This window comes from Trachypithecus francoisi, unplaced genomic scaffold, assembly GCF_009764315.1.
Source record: "Trachypithecus francoisi isolate TF-2019V2 unplaced genomic scaffold, Tfra_2.0 Lachesis_group14, whole genome shotgun sequence".
NCBI classification, from domain to species: domain Eukaryota; kingdom Metazoa; phylum Chordata; class Mammalia; order Primates; family Cercopithecidae; genus Trachypithecus; species Trachypithecus francoisi.
In genome coordinates this window covers 18212043-18234890 of record NW_022681459.1, presented here as the reverse complement: position 1 = coordinate 18234890, position 22848 = coordinate 18212043, and the positions used below count along the sequence as shown (strand labels likewise).

At 39.8% G+C, this 22848-nt stretch overlaps 1 protein-coding gene across 1 annotated transcript; it reads left to right on the top strand.

Annotated features, from left to right (window-relative positions):
• Positions 1-12052: 12052 nt before the first annotated feature.
• Positions 12053-21981, top strand: LOC117095684 (60S ribosomal protein L12-like). Its single transcript, XM_033232290.1, has 3 exons — positions 12053-12534; positions 12834-12926; positions 21373-21981. Exon 3 carries the CDS (start codon positions 21447-21449, stop codon positions 21942-21944), a length of 498 nt encoding a protein of 165 aa, XP_033088181.1. The 5' UTR covers positions 12053-12534; positions 12834-12926; positions 21373-21446; the 3' UTR covers positions 21945-21981.
• Positions 21982-22848: the final 867 nt, after the last annotated feature.

Genomic DNA, 22848 nt, shown 5'->3' with positions numbered 1-22848 from the left:
AGGCCCGGCTATCCTTATCTCACATTACTGTGGTTCACCTGTCACAGCTAATAAACTAGCATCGTTACATTGCTATTAACTAAAGCCCATCCTTCTTTCAGACTTCCTGAGTTTTTACGGAACCTCCTTTTTTCCTGTCCAGGATCCTGCATTACGCTTTGTCATCCATCTCATTAGGCTCCTTTAAGACTGTGATGTTTTTTCAGACTTTGGTTTTGGTGACCTTGAGAAGCTTTGAGGAGTGCTAGTCATGCATTTTGTAGATTCTTTTTTTTTCAATGAAGCTTTTTCTGATGCTTTTTTCAGCGTTAGAGGGTGTTATGGGTTGTTTTTTGTTTTTTAGTTTTGGAAGACAACAGAAGCAAATGCCATTCTCTTCACATTATGCTATTAACATGAATTCTTTGCTGTTGACATTAACGTTGATCACCTGGCTTGGGTAGTGTTTGTTAGCTTTCTCCACTGTAGAGTGACTCTCTCCCCAACCCCTCTCACACTGTACTCTTTGGAAGGAAGTCACTATGTACAGCCCATGTTTAAAGAGTGGAAAATTTTGTTCCACCTCCTTGAGTGGGGAGTAGCTCCATAAATTATTTAAAATTCTTTTGCATGGGAGAGTTGTCTATCCTCTCCATGTATTTGCGTGTTTACTCAGCCATTTATTCAATCAATCATTCGTTTATTTCAGCATAGTGGTTTGAATGGTGGCTCCCAAAAAGATATGCCCACTACCTAATCCCTGCAACTTGTGATGTGACCTTATTTGCAAAGAAGTCATCACAGTTTCGTAACTAAGTTAAAAATTTCAAAATGAGATTTCCTGGATTATCTAGGTGGATCCTAAATCCAACGCCAAGTGTCCTTATAAGACACAGAAGAGGAGGTGCACCCAGGAGAAGGCCATGTGGAGATGGAGGCAGAGCTCGGAGTTATGCAGACACAAGACCAGGGACATCTGAGCCACCAGAAGCTGGAGGAGACAAAGAATGGATTCTCCCCTAGGGCCTCAGAGGAAGTGTAGCCCAGCCAACACCTTCATTTCAGAATTTTATCCTTGAGAATTGTGTGAAAACAAATTTCTGTTGTCTAAGTCACCGACTGGATGTCAATTTGTTCTGGCAGCCATAGGAAAGTAATACAATGAGTATGAGTTTATGAATGCTTATTTTATATTTTGCATTATAATCTCATATAATGTTATTTATTTTATTGCTCAGCTTCTTCCAGCTTTGGTCATTGGGAGCCCTTTCAGTTGGCGGCAGTGGTTGTTAACAGGCATCCCTGTCTCCCATCCTGGTGTGTGTTGCTGGCCTCTGCTTTGTAGAGCATTTTAATCTGCCCTATGCAAGCACCGCCTCTGAGTCAGGTTCAGAGCCTCTGACTCAGTTTGCCTGGAGCTAGGTCATCTCCAAATCCTGAACCAGAAAGTGACCTTTAGTGTTTTATTACTCTTTAATCATTCTGTTACCCATCAGCACACCTGGGAGTTTACTACATTCCAGAAGGTTTGCCAGGAGAGGGAAGAATTAAACAGGAATGCTGGCATCAAGCAGGTTTTTCTATGCCCTGAAATGTTTACATGTTTTAGCAACACACTTGCATAGCATTAACGAGAGGAGGCAGAAGCAAAAACGTGCTTTCAGGCTGCTTCAAATTGGGTCTCCTTAGCTGACATGTTTTCATGCAAAGGCAAAATTCGTGTTTTTTGTTGGCAAATTTGAAATTTCAGATACTTTAGGTCAAATGTACATCCAAGTTAACCAAGGTGTCTTTAGCTACTGTACATGAGAGCCAGCATTCTAGGTTTCCTGGGGGAATTTCCTGGAAGATTTTGAGGATTAAGATTGAAGTTGCTCTCCAGATGTAATACGGATAAACAACATTTCTTGGGTAAATTTAGACTTTCTCTCTTTGTAAGCCAGAGGGGCCTTGGTATCCAGTTGCTACAAAGTTTATAGAATTAGTATCTTCATTTCCTTTGCAGTAGAATGATTTGTTTTGAGGATTGAATGTGATAAAAAGAGTAGAGATAATTGTGAGAAATGATAAGGCTCCAAATCTCCCTCACCCCCACTCCCCACCCCAAGCTTGTACCCCTTCAGGATTTCCTGTGTTCGTAACTGCTCCTTATTGATCAGCCTTGAAGCTGGGCTGTCATTTTTGTCCACTTCCCTTCTTCTCATCTCCCTTCCTTTTTTGGTTCCTCCTTCACTCTCCCCCACCCCATCCAAACTCCAAGTACAGTCCATTTTTCTTCCTTTCATCTCTGTATCTATTTAACTTTGTCTCTTATAGCCAGCACCCTAATGCAGACCCACATAACCTTATTTCTGAAATACTGCAAGACTTTTAATCGGATTATCACTTTTTGACTCTCCTTTACGTTTCTCTAAGTGCATTAATGCATAATCACATCTCCTAAACCTAATCTTGTGTCTTCATATTCCCCAGCTCGTTATCCTTTAAGGTTTCCTCAGTGCCCGAATAAGAAAGTCCACACTCTTTCCTGTAACTTTTAAGATCTCCCAGATCAAGCTTAGCATGCTTGTCTAACTATAAATCCTGTAAATTCGAAAATGGCATGAAACTTCTGTGCTCACCAAAGTGATTATTGATGCGTAGATCTGCCTATTGTCCTTTCCTTTCATTTTCATTTTCTTCTTTTCCACTGTGCAATCCATTATTTCAATGCCCCATCTTATAGATGAGCTCTTCTCTTTTAAGGATCTACAGGCTGTTCCTGCTTCAGGCAATGGCCTCCCTCATTAAACTTCTGTGTTCTTATTGGCTATTGCAATATTTTTCAAACTGAGGTCTGCAGAGACATATGATAGTCATGGTTCTCAAACTTTTAGTAGTCCATCAAAACCACCTGGAGGGCTCGTTAAACAGAGATCGCTGAGTCTATTGCCAGAATTTTTGATGCGGTAGGTCCGTGGTGTAGGGACACATTCTCATTACTGGTAAGATTCAGGTGATTCAGATGTTGCTGGTCTGGTAACCACATTTCAATAAAAAGTGTAGTCTTATGGCTTTAAGATTTTAGTATCCACTGGAATACTTGGAGAGCTGATTCAAAGCTTAGATTCCAGGGCACTCACCCTCATAGTCTGATGAGGTAGGTGTGTGCTGGGCAGGCCCTTTATCAGTCCCAGGTGGTTCTTATCCTTGGTTCTTAGCTCTGCCCGAGAAGTCTTGTTCTGGAAGGCGCAAGCACGCTCATTTCGGAGAACAGCGGTGAACCATTAGGCTCTTATCCACTAGCATCCTGGTCTGCTCATTTCTGTGCGTTTTATTTATTGCTTCAATTAAAGCTTTAAGTTTATTAGGAAGAGTTTCTTTTGATTCTCAGTCTTTAGCACGGTTTTTCCCAAGGAGTAGATACCCAAGACAGATCTTTTGGATTTTATCCAGTTTGAAAAAGTAATTCCTGTCTATTTTGATGCACTGTGAAAGTAAGAGTTGAATTGGGAGTGGGGGTGGGAGGGCTTGATTGGGCTTTGTGAAAAGGCCTCAGGCTGTTTGAATTCCCAAAACGAGCTTCCACTTTCCCTGATGTGGGCACGTTAAGGCCAAGCCTCATTTTTCTCTTTTGCTGGAGGTGAGAATTGAATATCCATATGCCTGTGGTTAAGTGGCATTCTGATTGCTAGGTTAAAAGTAAGCCACTTCCCTCCATACTTTCAGGTAGTTTCTCATGACTGACAAACTTTTAAGAAGTGAAACCAAATGTGACTTTCATTTTAGCCTTAAGAATAAAAAAGATTGAGGGCACAGAAAAAATGAGGAGGATGATTTTTTACTTCTATCTGGACTGATTGCTTAATGTTTCAGCAAGGGACAATGTATGCAGAATAAAGAGGTGTGCTGAGAAGGGGTGGGCAGGGATGCTGGAAGGCTACATATATTTGCCCTGTGGCTCTGTGTACCTGGTACTAGGGACCTTGCAGTATGAGGTCCTCTGTATCTGGTCAGTACAGTTGAGACATACAGATGTATAGATGTGCAGATGTATAGATGTACAGTAAAGATGTATAGATGTACATACATATGGTAGAGATGTGTAGATGTACAGATGTACAGTAGAGACATGCAGATGTACAGACTTATGATAGAGATGTGCAGATGTATAGATATACAGTAGAGACGTGCAGGTCTCTACTGCACAGAGGTACAGTACAGATGTACAGTAGACATTTTCAGATATATAGAGGTATAGTAGAGATGTACACATGTACAGACATACAATAGAGACATACAGATGTATAGATGTACCATAGACACGTACAGATGTATAGATGTACAGTAGATATATACAGATGTACAGACGTTCAGTAGAGATGTACAGATGTATAGATGTACAGTAGAGCTATACAGATGTACAGATGTTTAGTAGAGATGTACAGATATATATGTATAGTAGAGATGTATAGATGTACAGACATAACAATAGAGACATACAGATGTATAGATGTACCATAGACATGTACAGATGTATAGATGTACAGTAGATATATACAGATGTACAGATGTTTAGTAGAGATATAGATGTATAGATGTATAGTAGAGATGTATAGATGTACAGACATACAGTAGAGATGTACAGATGTACAGTAAAGATGGGCAGATGTATAGATGTACAGTAGAGATGTACAGATGTATAGATGTACAGTAGAGGTGTATAGCTGTACAGACATACAGTAGAGACATGTAGATGTATAGATGTACAGTAGAGACAGTTGTTTAGAAATACAATAGAGATGTAGAGATGTATAGACATACAGTAGAGACATACAGATGTATAGATATACAGTAGGGATGTAAAGATACACAGATGTTCAATTAAGATGTACAGATGTATCTCTGTTGCTTAAGAGGAAGGCTAGGGAAAGAGATTAGAAGTGATCACCTTCACAAGAGAATCAGAATTTAAAAATCATATATTTAATTTTAAACTGAGTGGCCTAAACTTACTTGATCACTCTTAGCATTTCCCTAGGCAGTGTTTCCCAGAACACCATGTAGAAAATGTTTGTATAAATACATACACAACTAAATCTGTGTTACAGTAATACAATTGTGCCAGAATTTTCAGCAGCATATTTTACTTATTTTAAAGGAATTATGGAGGTGTGAACATTCCCTGTTATAAAAGTACTATTCTAGAACATTCTGATGTCCTGAAGAATATCAGAATGTTCTAAAGTTCAGATCCAAATTAGTTTTAAGACATTCAATTTAATAAATATTTACTAATTTGACCAAGAAAATAGCTTTTCTCTTTCTTTCTCCAAAGAACTGGATTTTATTTTAGGTGAATTCAAAATTTTAGAGTTAGAGAAAAGCTTAGAGTACAAGCTAAGGTAGACAAATGAAGTGAGTTGTCCAGTGGAAAACTTCTGATTGTTCAATGATAGGAAAAGTTGAAAAAAATAGTATACATGCACAAGGGAATATAATGTAAGTATGGAAAAGAAGGAGAATAATTGATAAGGTGACCTGGAAAAGGGTTCTTTATGCATTGGTGAGTAAAAAACAAGCAAGTTGCAAAATAATATGTATAATATGATTTTTTTTTGCCAAAAGGAAATTTTTTGCCAAAAAGAAAAAAGAACCCAAACAAATAAACAAACAAGCAAAAACTCCCAAACCAACCAACCAATAAAAAGCTGTATGTAAAGATACACGTTTTGGGATGTTTCAGCAAGAAAAACATGAAAACATACTTCAAAACGCTGATATCGGTTATCTTGGAAGGGTGGAGTGGGATGGGGAGTGATTTCTTGGGGTTTTCCTTTAAATGTCTCTATTGTTTGCTTGGGGGCACTGACTATTTAATGGTTTTGTAGATAAATGGAAAATTCAACAGTATATTTGTTTGAAAAAGCTCTCAAAAGAGGAGGCCTGAAAGTGTTAGAAATACCTCGTTAGGAAAACAGCTCACTGTTTTTCCTTTCCTTTAAATGAGCTGTGAGTGAGCTTGCCAACTCTAAAGTAAATGGGGATTTTGGAAGGTCTTGAGCACACTTGTTTTGTCCTTAAGTACGAAGTGTTCTTCCCCGAGATGTTGTTTAAATGATCAACTGACCTGTGAAGTAGGAACTTGCAAGCAAAGGTGAACTTCACTTCTGCCTAAATTATTTCCAAAAAAAAATTGCATGAAGTTTTCAGACTGTTAAGATTGGAAATGTCCAGTTACAGGATGTTATAGTAGCTCTATTTGTGCAAAAAATTTACTAAATAGCATTATCATGTTAGTCCCAGAGGAAATTCAAAGATGTGCCCTAAAACACTGTCCATGGTCTCTAGGGTTTTAGCGTGAAGGTGAAGAGACAGATCTAAGTACACATCAAAAATGGAGAATATTGGCCAGGCGTGGCGGCTCTCGCCTGTAATCTCAGCACTTTGGGAGGCCGAGGCGGGTGGATCACCTGAGGTCAGAAGTTTGAGACCAGCCTGAACAACATGGTGAAACTCTGTCTCTACTAAAAATACAAAAATTAGCTGGGTGTGGTGGCAGGTGCCTGTAATCCCAGCTACTCAGGAGGCTGAGGCAGGAGAATCACTTGAACCCAGGAGGTGGAGGTTGCAGTGAGCCGAGATTGCGCCATTGCACTTCAGCCTGGGCGACAGAGCAAGACTCCGTCTCAAAAAGGAGAATATGATGAGATGATATACAACCTGTTTGTGTAGTGCCCACTTTCAGCAGTGTAGACATCCAAAAATGGAGAAATGAGTGAAGTCTGCAGATTTTGGACAAATGCTGCAATGAATATTTTTGTACAACTAGAAAGTAATAAAATAAAATAAAAATCCAAGTCTCCGCGAAAAGCTACAATTACTCCCAAGTAAATGATCCACACACACACAAAACTAGACTATAAAAGAATTAGAATTGCTTTTAAAATTGTTCAGTGGGTAGCGTCTACCATCTGACATTCTCCTTGAAATCTTATTGATGTTAATTGGGATTATGAAGGTGGCTAGTGAGGGTGGCTGACTTTTTTTGTATTATTTAAACATTTTCTCAGTGTCTGCTGCTTCTAGGGGCTCTGGTACTTCTACTGTAGATTTCCACTTTAGTAAATCTACAAGTGAGCTTGCTGCTCCAAATATTCTTTAAGGAATGGAATGATTTTCCCTGGCAATGTTTACATCTTCCTTGGAGCTCTCAGGAATGACCTCCTGAGCTCTGTGGGCTTGTTGTCTTTTCTGGGCAGTCTTCCAGCCAGGGCAGGTATTTGAAAAATCATATGCTTAGGCCTTTGGACATTAGTGGTATCCCTGCTGAGGCTGCCTGTGTCTAAACTGCTTCCTGAGTGCTGTGATTACCTAGAACACCATTATTATTGATGATAGGGACATACTCATAGTGTCCTCTCCATTTGCAAAGTGCTTTACAATGGCATTCACTTATTATTTATTAGATGTTAATGTCTAATTATAGCACGCCTTTGCCGAGCCTTAGAAAGGTTGTCTGGGTGGCCGGGCGCGGTGGCTCAAGCCTGTAATCCCAGCACTTTGGGAGGCGGAGACGGGCGGATCACGAGGTCAGGAGATCGAGACCATCCTGGCTAACACAGTGAAACCCCGTCTCTACTAAAAAATACAAAAAACTAGCCGGGTGAGGTGGCGGGCGCCTGTAGTCCCAGCTACTTGGGAGGCTGAGGCAGGAGAATGGCGTAAACCTGGGAGGCAGAGCTTGCGGTGAGCTGAGATCCGGCCACTGCACTCCAGCCTGGGCGACAGAGCGAGACTCCGTCTCAAAAAAAAAAAAAAAAAAAAAAAGACAGGTTGTCTGGGTAGGCTTGGCTTCTGGGTGGGATGCCCAGCCCCACTCCCCCTGCTGGGTTGAAAGCTTGTGGTTCCATTCTGCGTCAGTCCTTCAGTCCAGCATGCCAGCCTCTTATCTGTCTGCAACCCGAGGACAGGAGACTGGGGCAAAGCAGGCAGAACTTGCCCTGATCCTGGGTTGGATTCAGCCCTCACCAGCTCCTGCTCCTGCTGTGAGGATTAGGTACTTATGACTTTTCTCTGCAGCAAGGACCGTGTCCTTCCCTTTGACCTGACAAATGTATACAGTTGCAATCACTAGGAAATAAATCTACTTAAAACTAAAAATAGTTTGAGTGTTTTTTCATAATACAGTGGAGGTACTTACCACAGTGCATTGTGCATTGAGTAGATAAATGTCTTTTCTAAAATGGGGGCCATTTAAAAAAATGCAGACAAAAACCACACTTCTTGTTATAGATCTATTGGCATTAGTTTTGAGGATTTATAACCCAGCTGAGCACTTGAGTTAACAAAACATTCTTTGTCCAAAGACATTTAGAAATGTAGTCTGAGTTTCTTTTTAATTATCAAAGAGAAGTAATTAAGAACTGGATGGCTTTAGATTTTGATAAACTCTGGGGCTGTGAGTGTCTCTCATGAGAGTGGGTTGACTGAACCTGGGGCTTCCAGCCCAAGGCAAAAGTCAGTGTGTTGACATCACATAGCTGTGCTATTGATTAGCTTTCCACATTTGGGTGTTTAGGAGCTGACCACAAAATACTGCTGCTGTGCGTGTCTGCAGCTATCTCATTGTTGGTTGGGGATCCTTCAGTCCTAAGTCTCTTCTCTGTTCTGTGGAATTGAAGCTGAAGGTTCCCAACACTTCTCGACATGCACTTCATTGTTGGGATAAACATGGGCACTTCCTCCTTTCACTGGGACCTAACCATCTTGCTGTTCTCCACTGTCTTCCTAAACTACCCCAACTGCCACAGCTCAATGGAACTGCAGTGCTCACATCATATTGCTGTGGAAGGCATGTGAGGAGCAGATGTTGACCTTAAGTTTTCCCTCACTTGTTTCAATTCTAGAAGCACTAGAAAAGCATGCCGAAGTGAAGTGTTATTGCTCCAGAAGATAAGACTGACCATAGAACATTTATGGTATATAGTATTAGACTTGTACTTCATCTAGTATTGTAATTTATTTCCTGTTTTGTGTGTAATAGTGATAGCTGTATTTTGCAGTTCCTTGAGAAAGCGGAGGCAAATCCAAAAAGGATATTAGTTGAGACTCCAAAGACCATCCCTATTTTGGGAAAGCTCAAGATGGGTGAGAGCAGAACCCTGGTTCCCATTAAGGAGGCCTGAGTTTCCAGCTGCTCTGCTCCCATTTCCTTGTAGCAAGGCAATGGACATTTGAATAAGGTAAGCCTTAGGTAGGTGTGTTCCTGCCTTGGATTTTGACTCTGGGGCCATGGGGCAAAGAAGCAGTGGGCATTCTAGAATTCCCTGTCCAGGGTTGGCAGTGGTGCTAGTAAAACGAGGCCACAGTAAGAATCTACGTAGGATCTTCTACTAGGATTTTGGCTGTGGTTCTGGTCTCTTTTTATTTTGTCTGCATTTCTCTGCTTGGGTGACTAGCCTTTGCCTGAATCCTGTCATCTACCCTACATCCTTCTGATAAATTGCATTTTGCCTTCAAATAACCAAAGTTGGTTTCCTTTACATGGAATCAAGAACCCTGCACAGCATGCCTGTTCTGGGGCCAGGACACTGACTACAAAGGTTAGTAGAAACTATTTTGCCCAGTACCTCTTTTTAATCGTAGAAGAAAGTTTTCTTAGAACTTGAGAATGAGACTTTGTGTCAGCTACTATATATATTCCAAGTCAAGTGTCTGAAGTACTCAAAGCTTTAGCCACTATGTTTCTATTATTCTAATGCTTTATGCTCTTAATGGCTAATTGTGAATTCCATGTAAGTGCTGATGGTAGAAACTTGCTCCAAATTCTTGTTTTGACTGGTTCTGCTAATACCTCTTTTACGTATTCCTGATGTAATTACTTTTGAATTCATGCTGTAATGAGATAAATTCTATAAATATTCTCAACTTTATGAGGGAAAACAATAACTTCTAGTGGAGAGTTATCCAAAGAATGTTTTTACTATTACTTAGGAAAAGGATTCTTTGGTTTGTCTTGTTCCAAATGTTCTCCCAGATTCAACAGTCAAAAGTTGTCTGTGTTGCTTTCCTAGGAATTTGCTTTCTTCTTCATGGATATTTACAAGAGGGGTTATGTTTACTTGGCATTTGGGAACTGTTTTCACAATGCTCATTTCATATAGCAGATTCTCATTTCGTGAGCAAATATCATCTTGGTCCATGTGACAAAATCTTTGGAATGGTCTGTAGGGGCAGATACACTGTCAGGGCAGATCGGCTATCTTTCCTTTGTGTATATAGAATTCCTTATGTAAGGCATAGTGATGTGTGCATGCAAATGCTTATGTAAGTTAATATGATCACATTAAAATATATTAAATACCCAGAATTATGTCAATAATTAACACACAGTTGCAATATGTAACAAGAAGCAAATTCTGAATACATAGAGCATTTACTCAGCAAGTATTTACAATGGCATCTTACTAGGTGCGAGGCAGTTTGAGGACAGCTAAAGCTAGCATGCTTTCCACTCGATTTAACTGGATTATCGATTTAACTGGATATAAACTTCACTGGAAGTTTATACTCTAATAGCTTTTATGGGATTTTAGTCAACCCACAGATATAAGCTCCTTGTTGGCTTACATGTTCCTGGCAAAACTTTGGAAGTAGACATTTGGAAGCAATAAAACAAGTATCTTTTAAAGGTTTTAGGCTCCTAGTACAAAAGTCTCCGATATCTCTGAACTGAAATTCTAAGGCTGACTTCTAAGCTATTTTCATAGTGACCCTAAATAGGATAACAGTAAAGTTTTGAAATCTGAGGCCTGAAAGGGAACAAAAATAGGAAACCGGGGCATCTTGGACCTGGAATGAAGCCCAGATCATTTGGCTTTACCAGGAGCTCAGAAACTTTTTAGATCATTTGTATGTGAGAAACCCCTGACTTGACTGCCATGGTCTTTTTTTTTTTTTTTCCTTTCTACTTCCCCTCCCACCCCATTTTACTCTTCTACCAAAAGATACCTGTTCTGGGCCTCAGTGGGTTTGGGTTTAAAAATTTTTTAGGCCAGGCACGGTGGCTCATGCCTGTAATCCTAGCACTTTGGGAGGCCGAGGTGGGTGTATCACGAGGTCAACAGTTGGAGACCAGCCTGACCAACATGGTGAAACCCTGTCTGTACTAAAAATACAAAAATTAGCCAGGCATGGTGGCATGCGCCTGTAATCCCAGCTACTCAGGAAGCTGAGGCAGGAGAATCGCTTGAACCCAGGAGGTGGAGGTTGCAGTGAGCCAAGACTGCACCATTGCACTCCAGCCTGGGCAACAGAGCGAGACTCCACTTAAAAAATTTTTTTTTTGTTTTAGTAGAAGGCAGAAATACCAGTGCTACTTGGGAGACACCCACTGTTGTTCTAGGGAGTGAATTGGACCCAGACTACCTCTTCCTACTGATGTCACCTCCTTTTCCATGGCCTTCTCCATGATTGTGGAGCAGTTTTCTGTAAGGAGCCACAGAGTAAATATTCTAGGCCTTGTGTGCCGTATGCACACTCAGTTGCAATTACTCTACTCTGCCATTGTAGTGTGAAAGTAGCCAGGGTGACACAAACAAATAAGCAGGGCTGGGTTCCAATAAAACTGTATTTATAGAAGCTCAATTTTGAATATCATATAATTGTCATAGGTTATAAAATATTTTTCTTTTGATCTTTTGCAACCTTTTAAAAATTATTCTTAGCTCACGAGTGGTACAAAAACAGGTGGCGGCCGGGCTTACACGAGGGTCTGTTAGTTTGTCTATCCCTCCTGTGGAGAATCATTATGGAATGTTTCTGATCTGTACCCTGAGGAATCCTAGTTAGAACTGATGTCCCAAGAAAATCAATGTACAAAACATAATCGGCCAGGCGCAGTGGCTCACACCTGTAATCCTAGCACTTTGGGAGGCCAAGGCGGGTGGATTACCTGAGGTCGGGAGTTCAAGACCAGCCTCGCCAACATGGTGAAACCCTGTCTCTACTAAGAGTACAAAAAATTAGCTGGGTGCAGTGGTGTATGCCTGTAATCCCAACCACTCTGGAGGCTGAGGCAGGAGAATCGCTTGAACCTGGGAGGCAGAGGTTGCGGTGAGCTGAGATCACACCACTGCACTCCAGCCTGGGCTACAGAGCGAGACTTTGTCTAAAAAAAAAAAAAAAGAAAGAAAGAAACATAATCACGTCAACACTAATTAGAATCCCAGAATTTTAGGAATTACTTTTCTCACATTACTACATTTAGAGATGCTCAGGTGGTGGCCTAGAGGGACATGACTGCCTCTTGTGACCTGGTTCCTCCTGATTCATAATTGTTAGCTTCTCTGTCCCATGCTCATGCAGATACCCAGGACCCTGGACTACATTCCATATTTGTTTATTCATTAAAACAATTCTTTTCTTTATTTTCCTTTCACCTCTCAGTTGGGATTCTCCTGGGGTGGTGATCTGGCCAGCATTTGTGGAGAGATAGATGCCTGCTTGCCTAGTGGCCTTGAACCTCAACGAGGCTTCCCAGGGAGAATTTTGGATGAAGACCTTTATAAAGGGGTGAGGTAGCTGCTCAAACTCTTGAGTCACTGCTGTGTCATCTTTTATAGGTTACCATCTCTAGTACAAGACGAATATGAGGGTGTGTGAATGTATGTGTAGTTTATAAGAACAAAATCGGTGATATGTTTGCCTATAGCTTTATGAAGGGTGGATCAAAAGGAGTGAAGCCCATAGACTGAAAATAAAAATGAAATTCAGATTCATCATGGCCCAGCTTCTAGCCACACATCAAAGATGTTTGGTCTGTTGGCTTGGCTTAAGAACACACTTAAGTTATTGTATAATTTATTTCCCAGAGTGAAGATTTTAAGCATTGAGGGACTCGAGACACCATGAGTGAGAAAACCAGTTTTCTTTTGGATATTCATCTGAAGGTAAATAATTCAAAGGTAAATTTAAATGTGTGGGATAAATAGTCTACCTCTCCCAAATACTCTTTCCTATCTCATTTTTGGTTGATAATTCCAAGATAATGCCTCAGCGATTCCCATATTCCAAAGTACAAGACTGGGGACTCCAAAGTCCCTGGAACTTGCAAAGGAGGTGGCCAAAATCCTGTTTTGTGGCCCTCAGCTGACCTCCTACACAAGGCCATAAAAGAGGTCGGGGAGTCTGAGAGAAGAACGTGGAGTTTGGAGAGAGGATTGGTTTGGGAAAACTTGGGCTTTGAGTTTCATTTTTCACCCAAGCTCCAGACCTCTCTTGCCCACTCCTCACCCCCTAACCTAAAAATGATTCACTTTTCTCAAGGTAAGAGAGGTGGCTTTAAGGGGCTTATCTGCACAGCTGGAGCTGTGAACCCTGCGGTGAATAACATATGCCTACAAAAACAATCTTCACAGGTGAGAGGCTGGCTGGACCAGCTGTGGCAGCTGAGGACAGGGCTGGGTTTGGGTCTGGTGTCCTCCGTCTGATGGTGGGTCAGACGTTTCTGTCACCTGGGGGCCAGATGAAGGCCACCTGTCAAGGCAGCAGCTTGGGGTTGTTTTAGATCCTGCCAGCAGGGCTTCCAGGAGGAGCAAGAAAATATCAACAGAGTGGGGTTGGAGATGTGCCACTAGATGCCAGGACTGAAGAAGGAATTCTAAGCTATAAGCAAAATACATTTATATTCATCAAGGGAACTACAGGTGAGGGACCCCCAGCTTGGAGATGTTGTCCAAAGAAGACGGAAAGCATCCTACAGCAGCGTTGTCATTAAACACCAGCAAGAACCAAAGCTAGATCACAGAGATGCCCCTCAAGTGAGTTCTTTCCTGTCTCCTTACCTCTTCTCTCCTCTTTGGCTCTGGTCCTAGAGGAGTTAGAAGCCACAGCTGGGAGGGTGAGGTATTCAGGGCAGAGGCCCTTCCTCCTCTCACTTTGAAATGAAGTTTGGAGTTTGACTGTTACACAGGATGTTATATTTAATTACTGAAATGAAACTACCCTTAGGAGTGTAAGTGAATAGAGGGCACTTAGTAATCATAGAATGAAGGGATGTCCTATGGGGTTTCATACAAGAGTTTACCAAGAGCAAGACAAGATTTCATCCACAGGCAGAGAGAATCAGCAACACAAAATGGCCTTGACTAGCAGGGGGGGACAATAATAAAGTTGGTTTTGATTGTTCCTTGCCAATATCACCTATTTAATATCTGGGTTACACCTATAATTTGCAACAGCAAATTACAGGTATATAAAATCTCAGTTTCCTGTAGTTTTCTTGTCAGTGTTATAGGATTAGACTCCCACAGGAACAGAAACTTTAAACCAGAGTCCTCTGTAAATTTTTCACAAATATTTTTTGCTTGTTTGTTTGTTCTTTGATGATTTAAATTTTGATTTCCAAACTGAACAAATTCAGCCTAACAAATGAAAACCGCAGGCTAACTTTATTTACAGAAATAAATTCAAAAATTCAAAGGAAAATATTTGCCAATGAAACCTAGTGATGATCAAAAGGAATAGCACATCAGGACTGAATAGTTATTTCAGAAATGAAAGCATGTTTCTATACTATGAAACCTATTAGCATTTTTCAGTTTGTTAAAGAAAAAGAGAAAAATTACATGATTATCTTGCCAGGTATAGAAAAAGCAATTTATAAAAATTCAACAGATATTCCTGGTAAAAACTAGGAAGAAATAGCCTCTTAAACTTAGATAAAAGGTATCTGCCAAAAGAGCAAACATCTTATGTAACAGTGAAACACTGGGAGCATATTAATTAAAATCAAGAGCTCTATTATTACTCCTGATTGTACTGCAGATACCAGCCAATGAAAAATGATGAGAGAAATAGTGTACAAACACTGAAATGGAAGTGATAAAACCACAATCATCTCTAGTTGGTATGATTTTCTACCTAGAAAAGCAAAGGCAAACTAAAAAGCTTTTAGAACTAATATGATAATTCACTGAATTGCCCGAGTGTAAGACCAAACATTGAGATCACAAATTTACTGCTATCTAAGAGTAGCTCATAAAAATAGATGTTATTCATAATAATAAAAACATCAAAATGCCTAGGAATAAGTGCAGAACCTCAGAAACACTGAAATGCCTAAGGATAAACCTCAGAGCCTAAGAAGCTTTCAAGGAAAATTAGAACACTGTATTGAAAAACATAAAAGAAGTGATGAATAATACACAGTATTTCTGGATGGGAAGACAGAACTGTAAACTGGTAATTTCTTCCTAATTTATAAATTCAGTGTAATTCCAATAACATTTTTTTTTTTTTTAGATTTTTCTTCAAGTAAAAATATGCTTTGGGCCGGGCATGGTGGCTCATGCCTGTAATCTCGGAACTTTGGGAGGCCGAGGCAGGTGGATCATGAGGTCAGGAGATCGAGACCATCCTGGCTAACACGGTGAAACCCTGTCTCTACTAAAAATACAAAAAATTAGCTGGGCATAGTGGTGGGTGCCTGTAGTCCCAGCTACTCGGGAGGCTGAGCTTGCAGTGAGCCAAGATCCCACCACTGCACTCCAGCCTGGGTGACAGAGTGAGACTCCGTCTCACAAAAAAAAAAAAAAAAAAAAAGGAAAGAAAGAAAAGAGAGGGAACTTTCCACAGCAGTGTGGTTTTGGCACGGAAAGAGAAAACTAAATAAATGGGATAGAATTGAGAATCCACAGAATAATGTGTCTTTTGTAATAAAGCATTTATGAATGGACAGTTTCATAAATGATGCATGGACAATAATGTTTGAAAAAATTATTCTATATCTTATGCCATATACAAAAATAAATTCCATATGGTTTAAAGACATAAAAACACCCTATAAATATAAGAAGAACATGCAGGACATTTTAATAACCTTCAAGTGGCAAAGATTTTCCTAATTAAGACACAGAACACAGATACTATAAAGAGATACAGTTTAAAATTTTAAACTTGCCCATAAGTAAAGTTAAAACATAGGTAACATAATGAGAAAAACAATATAAATAATAAACAAAAGATTAATTTCTATAATATATAAGGCATCCTCTAGTCAATAAAACAAATTACCCAATAGAAAAATGGACAGTGATAAGGAAAAATCTATTCACAGTCCATGTGAATGTGAAAAATTAGTAAGCTAACTTAACCAAAAAATGCAAATTAAAATAACAAAAAATGAGCATTTTTCATCCATTGGGCTAGCAAAAATAGTATTTATGGTAGAGATGGTGTGGAAAAGTGAACATTTGTTACACGTTATTGATGGGAATGTAAAGTAGCAAATAATGCTTGAAGGGATTTGGCAATTTTCACCTGAATTTAAAATACTGATTTCCTTTAACCTAGGTTTTCTATCACACAGAACATTTACATATATGCACAAAGAAAAACATATAAAATTATTTATTTGTCAGATTAAATAAATTGGAAATAACTTATATGTCCATCATTAGAAATTGGTATGAATGAAACCAATAAAAAGAATCCAATAAAAAAATGAAATAAAAAGAATCAAGTAGATCTGTAGGTACTGAAAGGAAAGGAACTCCAAGATGTATCATTAAGTAAAAAAGTTACAAGTTTCAGAGTTTCAGAGTAATATGTATCATATAAATTAATGTTTGTAAGTGTAAAAAGATATCTACATCTGTATCTGTAGCTATAAATCTGTATTTATTCCCATGAATGCGTAAAGAAAGTTCTAGAAGGATACTCTGATTGCCTAAGGGAGTGGTCTTGTTTTAAGAGGATGAGATGGGTAATTTTGTCTCTTATATCTAATCCTTTAAAATTTGAATTTAAAAAAGAGCATGATTTTTGTATTACTGGTGTAATTTTAAATGTTGTTACTCTACTTGCCCTTGTATGCATTGGACAAGAAAAGTCCTGGGCTTTCAATAACTCCCACTCTTCCTGCAAGGGAAGTGGTGTTTTTAGCAGCCCTAATGGGTTTGCCTATGCCTGGGGCTCACCTCCCTAGGGGCTCACATTCAACCGCTGGTCCTGCTAAACAGAGCTGCAAACACAGCTGGATGAATCTGAATCACAAGCTCATAGTAAAGTAGAGAATTAGAAAGTGATGTAATGATTTAGAATTTAGAACTATTGTATAGAATACAGAGTTGCGGAGAATTAGAAATAAATGGTTTGATCCAATGTTAGAAACTATTATCCATGGAAAGACCCAATAACTACAAGAATTGTGAATAAAGCAAAAATCTTAGAAACTCAGAGTTACATAGAAATGCAGAGCCATCTCTTCGGATATTTCCATTTCACAGACGAAGAAAGGGAGCTGATGGACTTTTGGTGACTTTCCACAGGGCTCCTGAATCCTAGTGCTCACTTAACTGTAATATCCCCAGAGCTGTTGTTGTTGCATGAACTTATAAGGGAAACCATGTTATTAGGAAAAGTAATTCTATTAAAATAATAAAAAAGGAAAATGCTTAAGCAAGAAAAAAACTACAGACATGAACAGAACTTTCTATTTTATTCTTCTTCAACTTGGCTTCACCGAAGTATAAGAAAAGATTTCATTAGTGATGAGGAAAATTGAAGACACTAGTAGGAAGGCCATGACAATGAAAAAAATTCTAAATATGAATATTTCCATAATAAAGTGCCATAAAATAACTGTGGGAGAAGACTAAGTATGAGATTATGGCTATTGAGAAAAGAAAGAACTGATTTCACCTAGACAAAATGAGAAGAATCCCAGAGACAAATGAGAAAGTGGGTAGGGTAGGTAAACTTATTTCATAGCTAATCTTTGATTTTTCGGGTTCAAAATTTGACTTTAAAAAATATGCAATGCATTAAAAAATGAAAGAAAAGAAAGTGGTAAAGCTGGCCGTGCAGGGGATTGAAATGAAGCTCTATACATTTTCAGCTGCTGTACAAAATTTCATCGTAAAACTGAGCATCTATGCTGTGAATGCGGAGTATTTTTGGTTACTATGAATAATCAAATCTCATAGTATATATACAGTTTAGTTTAGCGCATACTTTTAATGGACTTCATCACCATACCTTTCCTAGAATGCTTCAGGAGGAACAATCCTAAGTACTTGAGTTTTATCTTGTGATTTTCCTGAATCTGAATTTTTCCTTTCAGGATCCATCTGCACCTCCCTTCATTCACTGGAAAGTGGCTGTTTCTAAAGTATAGAAACATTCTAAAGTTTGCAATGCTCACACCAATCACCAATAAAATGTGAGTTGGCCACTTTTCATGTAAGGTCTGGATAGTACATGTTTTAAGCTTTGTGAGCCATGAGGTCTCACAACTGCTCAGTCTGCCTAGTAGCACAACAGCAGCCTCAGACATCACGTAAACGAATAAGCTGGTTGGGTTCCAGTTATCTTTTATTTAGGGAAACTTACATTTCATATAATTTTCAGATATCATGCAATATTCTTCTTTTCGTTTTTTCTTCTCAATCATTTAAAAATGTAAAAGCCACTCTTAGATAGCTGGTCGTACAAAAAGATAGTGGGCTGGATTTGGTCCACTAGCAGCAGTTTGCTAAGCCCTGACCTAAAATCTGAGAAAGAAGGCAGGGACTACAGGCGCCCGCCACCTCGCCCGGCTAGTTTTTTTGTATTTTTAGTAGAGATGGGGTTTCACCGTGTTAGCCAGGATGGTCTCGATCTCCTGACCTCGTGATCCGCCTGCCTTGGCCTCCCAAAGTGCTGGGATTACAGGCTTGAGCCAGCCACTTGGTAAGGCTGAGGCAGGAGAATGGCATAAACCCGGGAGGCAGAGCTTGCAGTGAGCGGAGATCCAGCCACTGCACTCCAGCCTGGGAAAAAACGAGTGTGTGTTTATCATGAAACTGCTTTAATATTTTTTTCTTTGAAGGATCAGGAGGGAGATTGTTTGCATTGCTATAATGATAGCAGTAATAATGGTCAATATTGTATCTCTATAGCACGTTCTTTGTGCCTGCTACTTTTCAAAGTACCTTTACCTTGAGTGACTCCCTTAATTCTCACAGTAAACCAATGAGATAAGAACCATTATTACCATGCCCATTTTGCAGATAAGGAAACTGAAGCACAGAAACTTTAAATAATGTGCCCCAAATTCTTAGTGTTAGTAAAAATAGTAAGGCTGAGATGAGAACTCAGGCAGTCTAGTTCCAGTGTGTGCACACTCAACTTTAATGCTAGTTTCCAACTTAATTTAGTTACACATCCTATGAAGCCTGCTGTGTGTCTTCCTGTTTGAATATTTTTCACAAGGTCTAAATAATTTATTAGGCTGTTTTCATTGAGAAATCTGTCTGTGAAACAGTATTGGAAGTGAGAGGGATGGGAAAATGCTAAGTAACTTTTTTTTTCAAGTGGATACATATTTTAAAAAAATTCTTGAATAACATAATTTTAGCAGGCAAATTGAAAATCACAGGAAGTCTTCTAAAACATTTCAAAAATGAAAATTAAAGAAGTTTTATTTGCTTGATTAATTGACACTGGAGTTAGGAAAGACTTTAGGACTTTGTGTATTATTTGAGTTAAAAATAAAAAATGCTATTAGAGTGGGGTTCATTGGGGGATGGTGTCACTATGTTGTCCTTGGAGAACCCAGCAGGCCCCCAAGCAGCAGAGTGTTTCACTTTCTTTTTTTTTTTTTTTTTTTTTTTTGAGATGGAGCCTCGCTCTGCGGCCCAGGCTGGAGTGCAGTGGTGCGATCTCGGCTCACTGCAAGCTCCGCCTCCCGGGTTCACTCCATTCTCCTGCCTCAGCCTCCCGAGTAGCTGGGACTACAGGCGCCGCCACCACGCCCGGCTAATTTTTTGTATTTTTAGTAGAGACGGGGTTTCACCGTGTTAGCCAGGATGGTCTCGATCTCCTGACCTCGTGATCCGCCTGCCTCGGCCTCTCAAAGTGCCGGGATTACAGGCTTGAGCCACCGCGCCCGGGCATGTTTCACTTTCAATTTAACTTGGAAGTCACTAAGTAATCAAACAAAGACTACAGGCCATAAGGAGAAAATTGGTTATCAAAGCTTTCAAGTCTATGAAGAATTTCTCAAATAAATCACCAATTGTTTTAAGTTTTTGAAACAAGCTGTGTCTTATGTGTATGAGTGTGTACTTGGTGGGGGGTAACTCATTGATTTATGTGAGGAAGACAAGATATACTCTCTAAATGCTGGTTGGTTCTACTGAATTCTTCTGTACCTGTTTTGAGTTGATTAATATTTGGCAAACGTTCATTCCTTCTCCAGCATCTAATTACTTCACTAAAAATGATGATAATATTACCAAACTCACAGGCTGGTTGGAAAGATTAAATGAGATAATGTATGTGCATTGGAAATTGTGAAAGGATAATACGTATATTAATCTCTTTTAATAAAGCCAGTGGAAAAGACAAATCTAGCTGTACCTCTCTGTTTAAATGTAAAAGAACTCTATTACTGTCTGCATCAGCAAATTCAGATAAGACGTTCACTATTTATATTTTCAGCAAGAGCTGGAAAGCAACTAATAGCGTAACTGCTATCAAAGATGGTTTCAGAGATCTGTGAAAATGGATATATTCGTTTTAATTTGCACTGAGGCATGCCGTGTCAGCATCACCTCAGAAATGTCTTAGGGGATAGATTTTATTAAAATATTTGTTTTATATTCTTTCTAATGAGAAGCATTTTCCCAGCTTTGATCTAAACTTCTATTTTTTAAGATAAAAACTCATCTGTTCAAGTGAAAAATGTGTGTGGTGATCTCTCTAGGAGGAGAGGCATGCTATTTGATAAAAACCTCAACACTTTTGGTAGTTCTTAGCCAGGTTTAACATTAAAAAATAAACTGAAATTTTATCCTTCAGCTTTGTGTCCTTTAAAACTGCCAATATTATTATTTTCAAGGTTAACCTTTATTTTTACTAGACTACTCTGTTATTCTCTAAAATTAAATTATTGGCTTTCTTTAAAATTACTTTATTTTTAACGGGATAAATTGTCCTTATTTGCAGTTTCAAGACGGATGGAGTAGGCTGGGCGCAGTGGCTCACGCCTGTAATCTTACCACTTTGGGAGGCCGAGGCGGGTGGATTGCCTGAGCTCAAGAGTTGGAGACCAGCCTGGATAACATGGTGAAACCCTGTCTCTACTAAAATACAAAAAATTGGCCAGGCGTGGTGGCGTGAGCCTGTAATCCCAGCTACTCTGGAGGCTGAGACAGGAGAATCACTTGAACCTGGGAGGTGGAGGTTGCAGTGAGCTAGGAGTGCATCATTGCACTCCAGCCTGGGTGACAGAGTGAGACTCCATCTCAAAAAAAAAAAAAAAGACAAATGGGGTAGACATGTGTCTTAGTCTGTTTTCTGTTATTATTACTGAATACCTGAGACTGGATAATTTATAAAGAAATAATTTTAGCTCTCGGCTTTCAGCTCGGAGGAGGTGAAGGTGCAACTTTCTTTAGTCGTCCCGAATCTGGGTTCGTCCGACATCAGCCGCCTCCACCATGCTGCGGAAGTTTGACCCCAACGAGATCAAAGGCATATACCTGAGGTGCACCAGAGGCGAAGTCGGTGCCACTTATGCACTGGCCCCCAAGATCGGCCCCCGGGGTCTGTCTCCGAAAAAGGTTGGTGATGACATTGCCAAGGCAACGGGTGACTGGAAGGGCCTGAGGAGTACAGTGAAACTGACCATTCAGAACAGACAGGCCCAGATTGAGGTGGTGCCTTCTGCCTCTGCCCTGATCATCAAAGGCCTCAAAGAACCACCAAGAGACAGAAAGAAACAGAAAAACATTAAACACAGTGGGAATATCACTTTTGATGAGATCGTCAACATTGCTCGACAGATGCGGCACCCATCCTTAGTCAGAGAACTCTCTGGAACCATTAAAGAGATCCTGGGGACTGCCCAGTCTGTGGGCTGTAACGTTGATGGCTGCCACCCTCATGACATCATAGATGACATCAACAGTGGTGCTGTGGAATGCCCAGCCAGTTAAGCATCAAGGAAAATATTTCAATAAAGGATCATATGACCAAAAAAAAAAATTTATTTCGTACAGTTCTGGGAAGTTCAAAGTCTAGGGTCCACATCTGGTGAGGACTTTCTTGCTGTTGGGGACTCTCTGCAGAGTCCTGAGGTGGTGCTGGGAATTAACGGCAAGGAGGCGCGTGAGTGATGGCCAAACTGGTTTTTATAACAGACCCACTTTTATGATAGCAAACCTCCTCCCTTGATAATAATCCGTTAATCAATTAATCCATTAATCCATAAGTGTGTTCATCCATTCATGAAGGCAAAGCCCTCATGACCCTGTCCCCTTTTAAAGGGCTCATCTGTTAAGTCTGTTACATTGAGGATTAAGTTTCAGCTTGAGTGTTGGAGGGGACAAACATTCAAACCACAGCAGCATAAGTTTTGGGCTGTGTGTTATTTGGAAGTAAAGCTCTTTGGGGACAAGGTCATGCTGAGTGATTTCTGTTAGACATAAACACACACACAGCAAAAGAGAAATGCCATCGAGGAGCGTCTTTGCTGCAAACCCTCAAATGGGGTTGTTCTTGCTTGCTTTGGAGACAAAATATGAACATGTATCAGTTATTCCAGAGATGACCAAACAGTTACTGCAAATGGATGTGGAAGAATCACATATAATTTCATGTATAACTTTTGAGAACACACTAAGTGGTCCTTGGAGTAACCTGGTACAAGGATGATTTGAGTAAGAAACAGCTCTTGAACACAGGTAAAATCTTATTTTAATGAATTTGAGGGAGTTGGAAATAGCTTTGTTACATTCCAATTATATGTAATTGGAAATGTACGTGTGTTCAATATATACAGAGCACAGAAGTGGTGCTATTTTCTTGATTTAGTTTATCTAAATAAAGCAGGCATTTCGT

Coding starts and splice junctions, on each gene's coding strand:
- LOC117095684 (XM_033232290.1), top strand. CDS start 21,447: ATGCTGCGGAAGTTTGACCCCAACGAGATCAAAGGCATATACCTGAGG.